At 36.4% G+C, this 14,857-nt stretch overlaps 1 protein-coding gene and 1 non-coding gene across 5 annotated transcripts in view; both read right to left on the bottom strand.

Moving 5' to 3' along the window:
- FBXL17 (F-box and leucine rich repeat protein 17) overlaps nt 1-14,857 on the bottom strand; it is a 478,542-nt gene that overhangs the window by 153,180 nt on the left and 310,505 nt on the right. For all 4 annotated transcript variants that reach the window (XM_019940793.3, XM_019940792.3, XM_019940794.3 and 1 more), the window contains one exon: nt 9,440-9,516. In XM_019940793.3, coding sequence (XP_019796352.1) covers nt 9,440-9,516 — 77 coding nt within the window. The remainder of the gene's footprint in view (nt 1-9,439; nt 9,517-14,857) is intronic.
- Nucleotides 11,715-11,821, bottom strand: LOC117312059 (U6 spliceosomal RNA). The gene has a single exon (XR_004526227.1). It is a non-coding gene; the product is annotated as a U6 spliceosomal RNA (small nuclear RNA).

The raw sequence follows: 14,857 nt of genomic DNA on the forward strand, positions 1-14,857 counted from the left end.
CATACAAAAATAAACTCAAAATGGATTAAAGACCTAAATGTAAGGCCAAAAACTATCAAACTCTTAGAGGAAAACATAGGCAGAACACTCTTTGCCATAAATCACAGCAAGATCCTTTTTGACCCACCTCTTAGAGAAATGGAAATAAAAACAAAAATAAACAAATGGGACCTAATGAAACTTAAAAGCTTTTACACAGCAAAGGAAACCATAAACAAGACCATGGTTCTGAAGAACCTAGGGGCAGGACAGGAATAAAGACGCAGATGTAGAGAATAGACTTGAGGACACGGGGAGGGGGAAGGGTAACCTGGGACAAAGTGAGAGAGTGGCATGGACTTATACATACTACCATATGTAAAATAGATAGGTAGTGGGAAGCAGCTGCATAGCACAGGGAGATCAGCTCGGTGCTTTGTGACCATCTAGCGGGGTGGGATAGGGAAGATGGGAGGGAGATACAAGAGGGAGGAGATATGGGATATATGTATAGCTGATTCACTTTGTTATAAAGCAGAAACTAACACACCATTGTAAAGCAATTATACTCCAATAAAGATGTTAAAAAAATGCTATCAAACACGTCATTTGGCATTAACTAAAATTGCTTTTAAAGGATCATTTAAATGAAGAAATTATTTCTATATGAAAAGCAGAGAAATTTAAGAAGTTATCTGCACATAATCCAGTAAACGATTTGGAGTGAGGAGATTATAGTTCCAGTTTTGTTAATTAATTAAAACCTGTCTGGGCTCAATTTTCTCATCTATTAAAAAAGTAATATTTCTGCTTCCTTCATAAGCTTTTGGTAATAATTTAGAAGGAGAGTATAGGAAAAAATTTTAACTCATGAAGAATTATATACAGTTCTGAAATAATTAAGAAAACATTTATTGAATACATGAATACACAATATCAATGAGAGTCTCTATCTTCCAGCTAGGGAATGTTTAATCATAGAATATAACTGATATTTGGTGGCAGCACAACAAAGTTATAGTGAATAAGCACATTAAACCTATTAAGTTCTATAACTATATAATTAGATCTCATGGGGTAGCTGCTTTGCGACATTGTTTTTTTACACACAGATGGACAAACATGGTTATCATGGGATTCAGTTACCTTTGTTTAAGCTTTGACAACCGGGAAAATCCAACAAAGCTTTCTAGTAATAAATACTACTAAGTATATCACTGACCTATGAGTGGTTATCCAAGAGATATTTAACACTGAATCTATACCATATGGTTATTCACAGACAGTGTGAACCTGAGGGTTTCCTAGCCGCAGTTTCCACATCTCTAGGCTTGAATACTAACAGTCCATATCTAAGGGGATTAAATGAATAATGCCCCACAGAAAATATCCAATAAATGGTAACTATTCTATTATATTATTATGAAAATGTACACTTGACTTCTGTCAATTGAACTGGGTACTTGATTAGTAGTTAAAACCCAAAGTAGTGTTTCCTTTTATATATGTTAAGTGAAGTTGTTACCATGGGAATGGTGAATAAGACAGGAAAAGTCTAGATGAAAGTTGGAACTTACCCTGAATTTTCAACTAGAATATTTTCATAAGGTTTCTTCAAAATTTGCCTGTGTGTGCACGTAATCACTTTGGATGATTTCTGCTCTTTCTTTAGATTAACCAATGCATACAAACTCATCCATTCAGACACCTGCTCTTGCTCTGAGTCTTTCCTAAGGCTGTACTACCTCAAATGCCCTTGCTTCTCATATCTGTCCTCCCATGCCTCCTCCAACAGAAATCCTTCCCCAAAGATTTCAGCCTCTTATGACCTTGTCCTCCTGAGCCCCTACATCTTGTAGGGCCTATTTGTTAAAAAAAAAAATTGACACCATCATGTTGCTTAATAGGTTGGAAAACATTTTCACTGCTTATGTCTTCTTTCTCTATGTAAGCGTATATACTTCTCACCCATCTCTGTATTCTCCTCAGCACCCAGCTAGTACACATACAGTAAACATTTGCTGAATGAAACAAAAATGGAACTGGTCCAGTATAAATCCCAGGATTAGAAAGAAATTTAAACATTATGTACGTCAATTCCTTACCTAGTGCTTCCATCTTTCCATATTCTTTTCGAGAGATTGTCTCGGTGTGAATAACTCTTGTAATAGAGGACTCACTACCACTCAAAATTTCTATTTTTAAGAAGTTTTAAACATTAGAAGATTGTTTATTTTGTGGGATACTAGAAATTTAGTATTATTGCAGTTATCTTGGTGTTTATTGTAGTCCCCTTTAGATCTACTCATTGCTGATACAATACTGATAATGGTCAATAATGACACTATTTATATTACAGCATATTTCAAGGAAAACAAATGCTTAGTCTGCATACTTAAGGGTACTAAGCAGTGGGGGTTAAAAATAGGAACTCCAAAAAATTACTTTTCATGTGATTTGGGATAAATTTCTTTTATCTGTAACAGGACTCCTTCATAAGATTAACACTAAAACAGCTAATTAATACTAAAATCAAACACTCTATTTTAGAAATGCTAAAAGCAGTTGAGAGAAGGAAAGTGGGAAAGTTAATATTTTAGCTAGTGATTCGGTTGTATATGGAAATTGAGTATTTGGCTATAAAAATTAATAAACTAAATAATTTGCAGCAACAATATTCATGTATTTGGAGGTGTAAGAAAGTTCAGGGGCAAGCACAGAAACCGGTCCATTCGTCTTTTACATGTAAGTTAGAAGATTCCTTAGTCAAAAAAAAAAGAACCCTATTATATAGGAAGCTAGAGATGGCCTTTGAATTGGTTATGGGAGACTTTTCTTAAAATAAATGTCTTAAGGGCTTCCCTGGTGGCGCAGTGGTTAAGAATCCGCCTGTCAATGCAGGGGACAGGGGTTCGAGCCCTGGTCTGGGAAGATCTCACATGCCACGGAGCAACCAAGCCCGTGAACCACAACTACTGAGCCTGTGCTCTAGAGCCCGTGAGCCACAACTACTGAAGCCCGCGTGCCTAGAGCCCGTGCTCCGCAACATGAGAAGCCACTGCAATGAGAAGTCTGCACACCGCAATGAAGAGTAGTCCCCGCTTCCTGCAACTAGAGGAAAGCCCACGCGCAGCAACGGACACCCAATGCAGCCAAAAATAAATAAATAAAATAAATAAATTTATTAAAAAAAAAACCAAACGTCTTAAGAAGTGCTTCTCGGGCTTCCCTGGTGGCTCAGTGGTTGACAGTCCACCTGCCGATGCATAGGACACGGGTTCGTGCCCCGGTCCGGGAAGATCCCACATGCCGCGGAGCGGCTGGGCCCGTGAGCCATGGCCACTGAGCCTGCGCGTCCAGAGCCTATGCTCCGCAACGGGAGAGGCCACAACAGTGAGAGGCCCGTGTACCGCAAAAAAAAAAAAAAAAAGGAAGTGCTTCTCAATACATTTGAGATGAAAGTCTATTATGAAAAGTCTATTATGATAAGCATGGTTATTGTTCAGTCTTTTATTTCAGGGTTATATAGCTGCAGGCTTAGGATGACCTAGGAAATAGGGAAGAAAGTCAACAATTTCTTTGCTGTTGAGCGGAAAAAAAAAAAAAAAAAGCATTTAGAAAACAGTTATAATTAAATACCAATTTTTTGGTTAAAAATCATGACAATTACTGAAAAGAAAGAAAAAAGAGAAAATAACACTTGCTAAGTATAACAGTAGACACATAAATACAATAGTGAGGAATTCCAGGAATGAAAGAATTAGAAGTGGAGAGCAATAACTTTTAAGATGGGCATAAAAACAAGGTGAATTTGCAACAGTAGAAGATTTAGCAATTTAGTACTATTTTGTTAGAAACAATAAAAGCTATCTATATTTAAATGACAGAATGGAGAGAAAGTGAATAATCAACAGTAAACAATAAGACATTCTTTTTGACTTGCAACTGTATTTTCTAAAGTTCTTCTCTGTCACTTTACAACTATTAGAGTTATTCCTCCTACAAAAGGAGTTGAATCTTACCCAGCAACCTTGGAGCAGTCTGAAATACAATTTGAAAATGAAACAAAACATAAAAGGAAAAGAACCAAGAATTAAATATTAAATGGAACATCACTGTATGTAATGCATACCTAATAATATGAAAAATAAGATGGTGTAAGAAAGAGCAAAATTATTTTTGGTATAAGATTTTTTTCTTGAATAATATATCAGTGTTGGTTTGGCAAGAAAAAAAAAAAAAAAAAAGAAACACTCCTGATACTAGTATAACCCAGAATGCTTCTTGGGATCTCTTTTTGTTTCTTCAGTGTGCTTATTTTGAAAATGTATCCCAGATCCCAATTTGGATTAACTAATAGCTAAAGAGGTCTGGTATTCCAAGAAGAGGTAGCGAATGTACAACTTATTAATCTTTCAATAGCGTCAGAAGGCCAACAAGGCTGGGGTGAGGCATGGGTTAGACCAAAGCAAAGATTTATGGCTGCTGGCACTCCCTGCCATTCTTCTTGTCTGGAAGAAGATGCATTACCTGTTTTTTCTCTTTTTTTTTAATAAGCAGGCCAGCCCTGTCCTCTGGATCCCAACAGGGTGAAAGCTCCAGGAATGCAGAAACTACATGTCCTGCCTCTAGCACAGAGCCCAGCACATAGTAGGTACTGAATCAATATTTGTTAACAGAATGAATATACATCACGTCTGTCGTGTGGCAGACCAACTGAAATGACATCTCACATGATAACCACTGGAACAAATGACCTCCTTGTCTTGGAAGACCTTTTGCCCAGAGCAATCCAAAAGCTTTTATGGCAAGCCTTGGGGTTAGGTTTAAAAGGCCCAGATCAGGCAGAAGAGCATTGGCAAGCAGAGTAAGGGGCAGTCAAAGACTGTCCTCAGAGAGCAGCCCCAGGGCCTGCGGGAGTGACGGGAGAATGTGGAGCGGCCCAGATAAGCCTGTGGGTTGTCAGAGACTTGTAGGCCCCAGACATCGATGTCAGTAGTTGAGTGTTTACAGTCCTCTTTAATTAAAAGGTTATTTGACAACTTGAGATGGGAAGCAAAAAGATATCCTCTAGAGTGTATTTCAAGGGCCCTGAGGAGTGCTAAATAAAGTCAAAGGAAATGTGATAACAACCCAGAAAGGAACCTGGGTCCTTTTTACAACTGCTCCCTAACACAGGGTCACACTGGTAACCTTCACTACGGAGATGCTAATGGAGATACGGGCTTTATTCATCCATCCCATTTACTATACCACATGTTCTATGCCTTGCAGCTGGAGTAAGACTGGCTCTGACCTCTGTAGGCTTGAATGATACAAGTTGTTTTCCCTTTAATCCTAAGGATACACTGTTCTGAAGGAGGAGAATTTTCAACAGAAAAGTGTTTGAAGGTGAGCAGAAAGGTTGGTTGGAAATTATTAGTTGATAAATTATTATAAGAACAAAAAACAAAAGCATACGGGAAGCCAAGAGAAAATTATCCAAACAAAAATGAAGGTAACATAGAGAAGAGATAGGGAAGAAACCTAAGATAGGGAGACAAATTAAAGATTTTATACTTTTTGCTGCATCTTTCTTTTTATTCCCCACTAATAAGAATCTGGTTTAGATAGCTTAGGTGTGGAAGTCAACTAGGCATGCATAGACTAATACAGGTCAAACTTCTAAATAATGATTCCCATAAACAGAAAGCCACACTTGGAGGAGGAGGGCTAATTCTTCTTCAGAAAAAGAGATGATTCTGTAATTATAAAAACTGCCAATTAGTGAGTGTCCACTATGCCACCAGGCACAACACAGATGTTTTATATTCATTTTCACTACCTTTTATGGTGTGTATTATCATGTGCTTAACAGATGACAAAACTAAGAGGTTAAGTAACTTGCTCAAGGTCACAAAGAAAAGAAGAGGCGAATTCTAACCTACTTCTCTGACTCAGTTTGAGTTTTTTTCCCACGATACTACCTATAACATTTATTTGTTTAGTGACAGAAGAGTGACAATATTAGATTTCTCTTTAGGGAGCAATTTCCCAAGACTGTATTTTCCATTTAGCTGTGCCTGAATTATTGATTTGTTTATAATTGTTATCCTTTACCATAAAGATCTATGTTCAATCTGGGGAATAAGAAACCTATTAGAATGATAGTTTTCTTCATGACAACTGTATCATATATCAATTAAAATGAACATAACTGGGCTTCCCTGGTGGCGCAGTGGTTAAGAACTCGCCTGCCAATTCAGGGGACATGGGTTCGAGCCCTGGTCCGGGAAGATCCCACATGCTGCGGAGCAACTAAGCCTGTGTGCCACAACTACTGAAGCCTGTGCGCCTAGAGCCTGTGCTCCACAACAAGAGAAGCCACCGCAATGAGAAGCCCATGCACCACAACAAAGACCCAATGCAGCCAAAAATAAATAAATTAATTAAAAAAAAATGAACATAGCTTCCTAACAGCCTGGGCAGGTGTTGCTAAGTACTATAATACTACACTCAACAACTGTGAGAATCTTGAGAAAAATTACAAATGATAAGCCAGGAGAGCTGCTGTTTCTGAATCAATGCATCCTGCAAAAACACTTCAAAAATCTCAGGATACAGTACTGAATGCATGTACGAACACAGCACCAAAGAAAAAGGAGGTGAGGAGAAGACTAGCTAGAATATGAGCAAAGCAATAGGAAGCAGAATTAGGGAGTAGTCTCTTGAAGGATGAAATTCCCCTGGTATCAGGTGTACATCAAATTTTACAATTTCTAAGTAGCCTCAAAAATCAAAAAGTCCCACAGAATATGTCTTTAATTATCCAGTTAAAGAAGGAAGAAAGCATCTGCTTTTCCTTCTTAAAATTTATAATTAACACAGGGCAAGGGATCACAGCCTCCCCTAGTAGAGCAATGACCTCCAATAACATGCCGTTTCTCTGGTTACAATGAAGAATCTTTCTTGCTGTCTTTTTGACAAAAATTGTTCACGTGTTATTGGCATGGTACCAGAGGAAAAAAGATGCACTGAGCTGAGTGTTTAGTAACTTCTTTTAATTTTAAAATCAAGTAGCAATTATAGTAAAATCTCATGAACTATTGACCTTTCCCCCTCATCCTCAACTGTGCCCAAACATTTTGAAAAACAGAACCAACAGATGCACAGAGACTTTCATCACAAATCCTTAGAACACCTAAAACCTCACGGAAGAAGGAAGAGAGACTAGGTGGGGCAGAGAGCTTGAAAGCTGGAGGGACTGAGGTATGAAAAAAACCGTGATAGATTTCATGTCTGGGTGGAGGAAGGAAGTCCTCAAAAGTTTCACTTCTACTTCCTCTCAACTAGACTAGATCAGTGGTTCTCAACTTTGGCTGACATTGACAACATTTAGACAGGTTTTATTGCCTGGGCACCACCTCCTAGAAATTCTGATTTAATTAGTCTTGTGTAAGGTTCAGGCATCTGAACGCTTTAGAAACTCCCCAGGTGATCCTAATGTGCAGAGAGGGTTGAGAACCGCTGACCTAAATAATTCAGAGATAGGAATAAATGCAAACCACATGGGCAAAGTTCTAACCGTTTTCACCTCACCAGGAGAAAAAAAATCCTGAGATCTCAAAATATCAGAACCTGAGAATATCACTAAACAATAGCAATAAACAATAGCAATAAACCTTCCTTCCTTCCAAGGAAAGGAAAGGAGGTAGAAGAATTTTGTGTGAATCTTTTCTCTGTCCCACTCCTGTAGGAAAGCAATTTTTCTCAGCAGTATACATTGTGCTAATCATTAGACTAGGTACCAGGTACACACACAGGAGCATGAAGTCAATTCACAAATGAGGAAACAGTCTCAGAGACGCGAAGGAACTTCCCTAAGGCCAAAGAACAAGGAACGAAGACAGAACTCGATCCCAGATCTGTCCCAAGTCCAAAGGTTTTTCTCTTTTCCGTATCTTCTGGAACACTTCTTTGCACTGGCTAACTTAACTGGTACTGGGACAGAGTGTAACTTTAGCAACATTTTCCACTGCAGGACCTTGAAAAGTTCTAAGGAACTTAGCTCTCCTGGCAATTAGCAATCTGACATTGACAGCAAACAGGTAAAAGGGAGAAATATAAAGTAAGGTTGGAGGGGCAGGTAGGAGACTAATGGTAAAGGATCTTGAATGCCAAGTAAAGAGTTTGCAACGTATGAATGTACTAGTTAATTAACAAATCTACAGGTATTGAGGATATGCCCTGTGTTGGGCAGAGAGAACACTCTAAGGCCTAGACAATAGGGAGATATTGGAGGTTTTAGAGTTACTGTATCTAAGTGGCAATCTAATACGCCAAACCAGAAAACAAACTACAAGTAAAAAGAAAATATATCAAAACACTCCTTTCTCATGGTATAGTTAGGAAAAAGACAACACCCAGAAACATTACAGATAAATCCATGTAAGACATTTACCATTCTCAAAAAATAAACTTTGAAAAGAAATTAGGGTTTTCAAGCCAAATCCTTTATGTTATTTTTTGTTACAGCTTCCATAGAATTTTTCCAAAGGATGAATTTAGTAGCTGATAAAATACAACTCTCCCACCCAGGGCAGATGGTCAGTATGACATCTTAGGATTGGAGTCGGTTATTAGCATATGTTGGAGTTAACAATAAAAAACGTAATGGATTATTAGTTCCCTTCAAGGCAGAAAGCATATTCTCCAGTTTAAAGGAACAAATTTAAAAATCAGAAAAGAAAAATGGAAACCATTTTAGTCTCCCATAAAGCCAAATAATTAGTTAAAACTCTGTATTTGGATTACATATGCAAATTAATAGGAAAAAATATATAAAGCTGAATGAAAAAGGAAAGGCTAGCTTACTTTTCTTTATTACTCCAATAGGATGATTTCATACTTTTCATATTTTTAAAAAACAACTTGCTTTTCTCCACTTTAAAGGGATATTTAAAATTAAGATAATTTAAACTCTTACAAACAAATGTATACCCTTTACTTCCTGTATATCTGAACTTCCTATTGGAAGTTTCCAGCGTTTTAAAGAATTTAAGGCATTAAGAAGGTTGGCATTTGGAATGGCACAAGAATGCATTTTACATGACATTAAGCAAATCAACTCAATGTAATAGTTACTTTATATTTATTATATCAAATATGTAATTATCCTAGTATTTATTTTCATCATACAGCAATTTTAGCCATACTTTTTAATCCTATGTGAGTGTGTATGTGCATGTGCACATATGTGTGTATGATTACATGTGGTGATAAACTGATATACATGTTCATTTTTACTCTGGTTCCATTTTCATGATTTCTTGATTCGGGGGGGTGTGATCAGAGACTACAAGTAAAGATAAAACTCATAGTCTCTATGAGTTAGTAGCTTTTGATTTCTTTTAAAAAAGCTTTCAAAGATCCTGTACCTTTTTATTCTTGAAAATGATTAGGACAATGGCTCATTACATACCATAATCTGTGATTTTACAGGACACCAAATACAGCTCTTTCAGGTTTTGTCCTTCCTTTGCAATGACCTCCACACACCTAAAACACATACAAAAAATGGTGAGTTACACTAATGCGTTTCAAGTTAAATTAGCAAGAGTTTGGCCAGGACTGTAACAGGAAGAGGTCAGCGTTTGATGAATGCCACAGCTCTCTCCTTTCAACAAACCTCTTTCAAGGTGTTTCAGGAAAAGGTATTATATTCCCTGCTTTAAACTCAAGTGCTCTAATACCTAAATGACTTCAATTAAATACATTTATGACTAGCACATCTTTTAAAACCAAAGTGATGAAAGAGAGATATTCCTGTAAGAGTAGTATTACATTTGGTAATAAAGGATTAGTAAACATGTGCTATATAATGAACATATGTTATTTACATAAAAAATAATGTAATTAAAGTGTAGAATATAGACAGATGGTTATTATAAAAGAATGGTAATATTGCTCATTGTTTAATTATTAATGATGGACTTTGATAACACTGAAGTACACATTTTGTGAAATTTTATTCAAAATAAAAATGTTTTCAAAATCTGTAACACTGATTAAAGATGAAAGAAAAATCGTACACATAAGAACTTTAAAATCTTTTACTTTAAAATGTTTTACTCTTAACATTTTAAATGAATTGTTGCATACATATAGGCCATATTCATAATATAGATATAGATATGTAAGATTTAAAGTCTTTTCTGGTTTCATTTCAGTTAAAAGGTTTTTGAATGGTGTACTCTGCTCTAATGGCCGTAGTGGAACATGTAGTACAGAATTGAATGAACTTTGAACACAATGATTAACAGTGTGGCTCAGTCCCCTGAATTATCAGAAAAACCTGTACAGTCAAACTGACACATTGGCAGATGCATCCTTCAATGCAGCTCCTGTTTTAATCTTTATAAATAACAGTTAAGTAAAAGGGTAAAAGCAAAAAGAGTCATTAACCTTTTCTAGAAAGTAAGGATCAAGTAATTTGATACCTATGTGTGTAATCCATCAAAAAATTACTGAGTATCCATCTCTGTCTTCCAGATATTTTATTTGCTGTCTGGCTTATTTGTAAGTATCTTCATAAAATGTCAGGAAATTTTATACAATTTTACTTCACATAATTTATTACTGAAGGTTAAATTAATTATAGAGAAGACATATTTTTCTTTTAAAAATATTTTTATAGAATATTGTTTTAATGGAATGATAAACATTTCTAAGTTCCTCAGAATAACTGAATAGACATTTTTTTGGCTATTTAAAAAAAAAAAGGTATATGATAAAAATGGGTAAGCTCTTCCATGGTTACAACAGAAAACTTAAAACAGTAACAATGTAATTATGATTGATACAGGTTATTATGAAGGGAAATTTTTAAACCTAATTCTGTGTCATTTCGCTTTACTGTAATATTTGAATAAAGCCATAAGAAAAGGGAAAATAAAACATTACAGGCAACAACCATGTTTTACATATGACTTTAAAAACTAATTTTCACATACTAAGGATAAAATAAAGGCCCTAGATGATTATATTATAAATAGTTAATAAAAAGTCTACTTTCTACTGTATCGAATATGCATAGCTCTCTGTCCTCCTCCATTACCTACCAAAAAAGTTAGCAGATCCAACATTTTGTATGACCACCACAAAATGAAATAAGTTAGTGCAGAAATAATGTTCATATCATTTATTTTGTTCTCATGGTCTTTTCAAATAGTTCAAAACACCTGATTTTACATCTGATTATGGAAAAACTCTAAGCAAATACAATATTCTATTTGTGTTCCTGCCACTTGATTCTATATTAATAGGTATGCTACAAGCACACGAGAACATTAAAGACACACAGAGCAGACTACAGACAGCAAACACAAATTGATTTCAGTGTACAAGCCAGATCAAATGCTATTTCATAGGCAACAAAAACCGGTATTCACATAAAATCAGATAATCAATCACTGGATAAAAACTGTCCTAAAACTGATGAAAGGCCTTGAGCATCAGGTTTCCTCCCTACATGACAGAGAAAGTTATGAATAGATATTACACATATATTTAGCTTACTCAAGGGGCAATAGCCAAGAGAAAACATGTGATTAAGAAATAAAAAACAGTACAGTACATATCTTTTAGAGGAAAAAAAAGAGAAACATAAGAGAAAAGCACTTTGGTTTTACAAAGGATCACCTAGGATTTTTGTTCTTTTGTTTAAATGTTTTTTTAATTAATTAATTAATTATTTAAAAAATAAGGAACGCTTCATGAATTTGTGTGTCATCCTTGCGCAGGGACCATGCTAATCTTCTCTGTATCATTCCAATTTTAGCGTATGTGCTGCCGAAGCAAGCACTTGCTCTGTTTTTAAAAGTCCAGTCACGGGCTTCCCTGGTGGCGCGGTGGTTGGGAGCCCGCCTACCAATGCAAGAGACACGGGTTCGTGCCCCGGTCCGGGAGGATCCCACGTGCCGCGGAGCGGCTGGACCTGTGGGCCGTGGCCGCTGGGCCTGCGCGTCCGGAGCCTGTGCTCCGCAGCGGGAGGCGCCGCAGCGGTGGAGGGCCCGCGTACCGCAAAAAGAAAAAAGTTCCGTCACATAAGGTTTTCCGAATACTTTTAATTACCCTGTAATCACAGCCAGTGTGCTAGAAGTTATGCACAACGTAAAACTATTCCGCAAATAGGAATTCACGGAGGAAAAAAAAGTATTCCCTGGAAGATTTTTGGCAAAAATTATTTTTTTAATTTAAATATCACATATTTCATGGATGTGATATTTGAGAAGTCCCAAGTTCTGTGAACCTGGACTGAAACTCAATATCATATTAACACACAAAATTGAGTGGTTCAAATAAATAGGTAAAATAGCTGTTTTTTTGAGAGTTGAAAATGGAAGTGGTTTATATTATCCTGTTACTGCAAATTGGTGAAAATGGAACCCCACATCAGGTCCCTGGCTAGTGTCTTAAGTCCTGTGATTCGTCTAGGCCTACCTAGTTTCCCAGGCAGCTTGTAGTGATAGCAAGTCATGATGAGAGACCACGCTGGTGACTGTCCTTTCCTTCTAAAACTTTTAGAGTCCATTCTAGAATATATTTACAGGAGGTACCCTAACACAAGTCTGTTGACCACATTTACTCTAAATCTACTCTGTTTCAAGAGTCTTGGCTTTAGTTGTGGCCTTTAGTGTATTAACATCAGAGAATTTCCCAGTTCACTGCATAGACTGTATGCAGGCAACAAACAAGGCTTAGTAATTATTTACACCTTGACTACAGGTATTCATGTAAATTTTTAAGGGGTATTAAAAATGATACCCAAAAATGGGAGGAATGTTTGCAAAGTCATGGTCTGTGAGGAGAGTGAAAGAACCAAAGACCACATTTAAAACCTTTGCTTCTCCATCCCCTCTCCTATTCACAGATATCAAATAGGAGAATATGCATTAATCTCAGTGATTAATTATAGTTTTGTCCCTAGGGGTAAGCCATGAATTCCTAAACTCAGAATCCAGAATTCAAAATTTTCCCATTATCCCCCTACCCGTCCCCACCATCCCTAAGGATAAACCTCAGAATACCATATGACCAACATTTTCTATGGGTCAATGCATTCGAAGATTTTCTATTTCATGCATGACAACCTAAGGAATTACGAAACTTGGGAAAAGAACAATATCCTTAGGGAAAGTAATAATCTGTAAGATTATTAAGAACAAATTCATAATATAGGAATATGGCATAGTGGAAAAATGCAGAAGAATATCAAATATTGTTAAAGTAGCCCATGAACATCAAACACAAGCCTACTAAACCACCTTTCTGAGTTCTGAGAAACAAGAGGAGACATGTTTTAACAAGAGTGAATAAAGAATCAGAAGACATACATTCTATTTTCACCTGCATGAAACCACAGAACAACCCCTATCTTCTTCGAAGTCCCACATCATCATTCTTTATAAAAATGAGGGCCTATATGAAAAATTTATCCAAATGAAATGTCCTAGGTTCATTTAAATATATTTTAGTTCATTCTGAATTGCCTCCCCTCAGATTATTTTCTTGCTTTTATGTTTTGGCAGGGTTCTGAAGAGAATTAAAAAATTGCAACCACTGTAAATTCCTGAGTAACAGCTGTTGAGTACATATATGTATAAACTCCGTTAGAACAGTGAAAAGGGCCAGAAAACCTGCTCCAAAGTGTCCAAAGCGTCCAGAATTATTTTTTATAATAATGTGGTTTTATGCTCACTTGCTTTTGATAACGTTCTAAAATGCACCTAAAACATTTGATGAAATATGAAAAACAGTAAAAAGGTACTTTTGTGATCAATATAGGGTTTGTTTTTTTTAAAAAAAGAGAAGGCATTACTTAGTTTCAGTGGAGGGAAAAATCTGTCTCCCTAGCAATAGATTCCTGGTAACCTGATTTATGTGAAGGGTAAAGGTTAATGAATTAAGCTGTGTAAGCTTCAAAACTATCAAAGGAATTCAAAAGAGCCTTGAATTATAGAAAACAATGGCCATTCTACATACATACCAAATTTTTATGTTTTTTGTCTCCAACTCAAAAGCTGGAACATGGCATTAGTGACAATTGAAAAGAACTAATGAGGAAATATGACTACATTGCTTGCAAAGAGGAGTGTCCTAGGAGACCTTGTTACTGTTTGTGATGTGTTTCAAATCCAAATGAAGCTAATTGGAGCTGCCAGACACTGGTTTGCAAATCTCACTTTAAAGGACAGGCTCAATCACCTTAGAGGTGTGAAAAGAAATGTCCCCATTAGAGATGCATTAGTATGTGGCTTGGTGAATTTCTAAATAAACTTTAGGATGTTCTTTCCTAAGTCACTTTTATATTTGAATAATAGATATATCTTCAAGCAGAAGAAAAAATGCAACAAGACAAAAACAACCCCACAGATTTAAAACAAAAAGTATGAACAGTGCTATGAAGTAATTGGCAAATAAGTGCAACGGGGAGCTAAGTACGTTTAAAGTCGAATAAACACGTAGATCAAACGTTAAAACTCCTTAAATACAAACACATCATAAAAGTGATCTATTTGGGGGTTTTAGAAATAGAACTTAATTTTCATCGTTTCCTGAAACTAGACAAACCAACAAGCCACTCTGTGTTATATAGATTGTAAGTGGGTAAAAGCAGAAGAGCCTGCAACACACACACACACACACATACACACACACACACACACACACACACACACACACGAAAAGGAATAAAAAGGATTTACAAGATCTAAAGAGAGAAACAAGGGAGCAAACTTGGTCCAATTCTGTGCTACAAAAGCTCATCCTGACTAACTCATACACGGGTCATTTAAATGATAGCAGAGGTCACCAAAACACAATTTGGCATCTTACACAA

Source organism: Tursiops truncatus, chromosome 3, assembly GCF_011762595.2.
Source record: "Tursiops truncatus isolate mTurTru1 chromosome 3, mTurTru1.mat.Y, whole genome shotgun sequence".
Classification (NCBI taxonomy): domain Eukaryota; kingdom Metazoa; phylum Chordata; class Mammalia; order Artiodactyla; family Delphinidae; genus Tursiops; species Tursiops truncatus.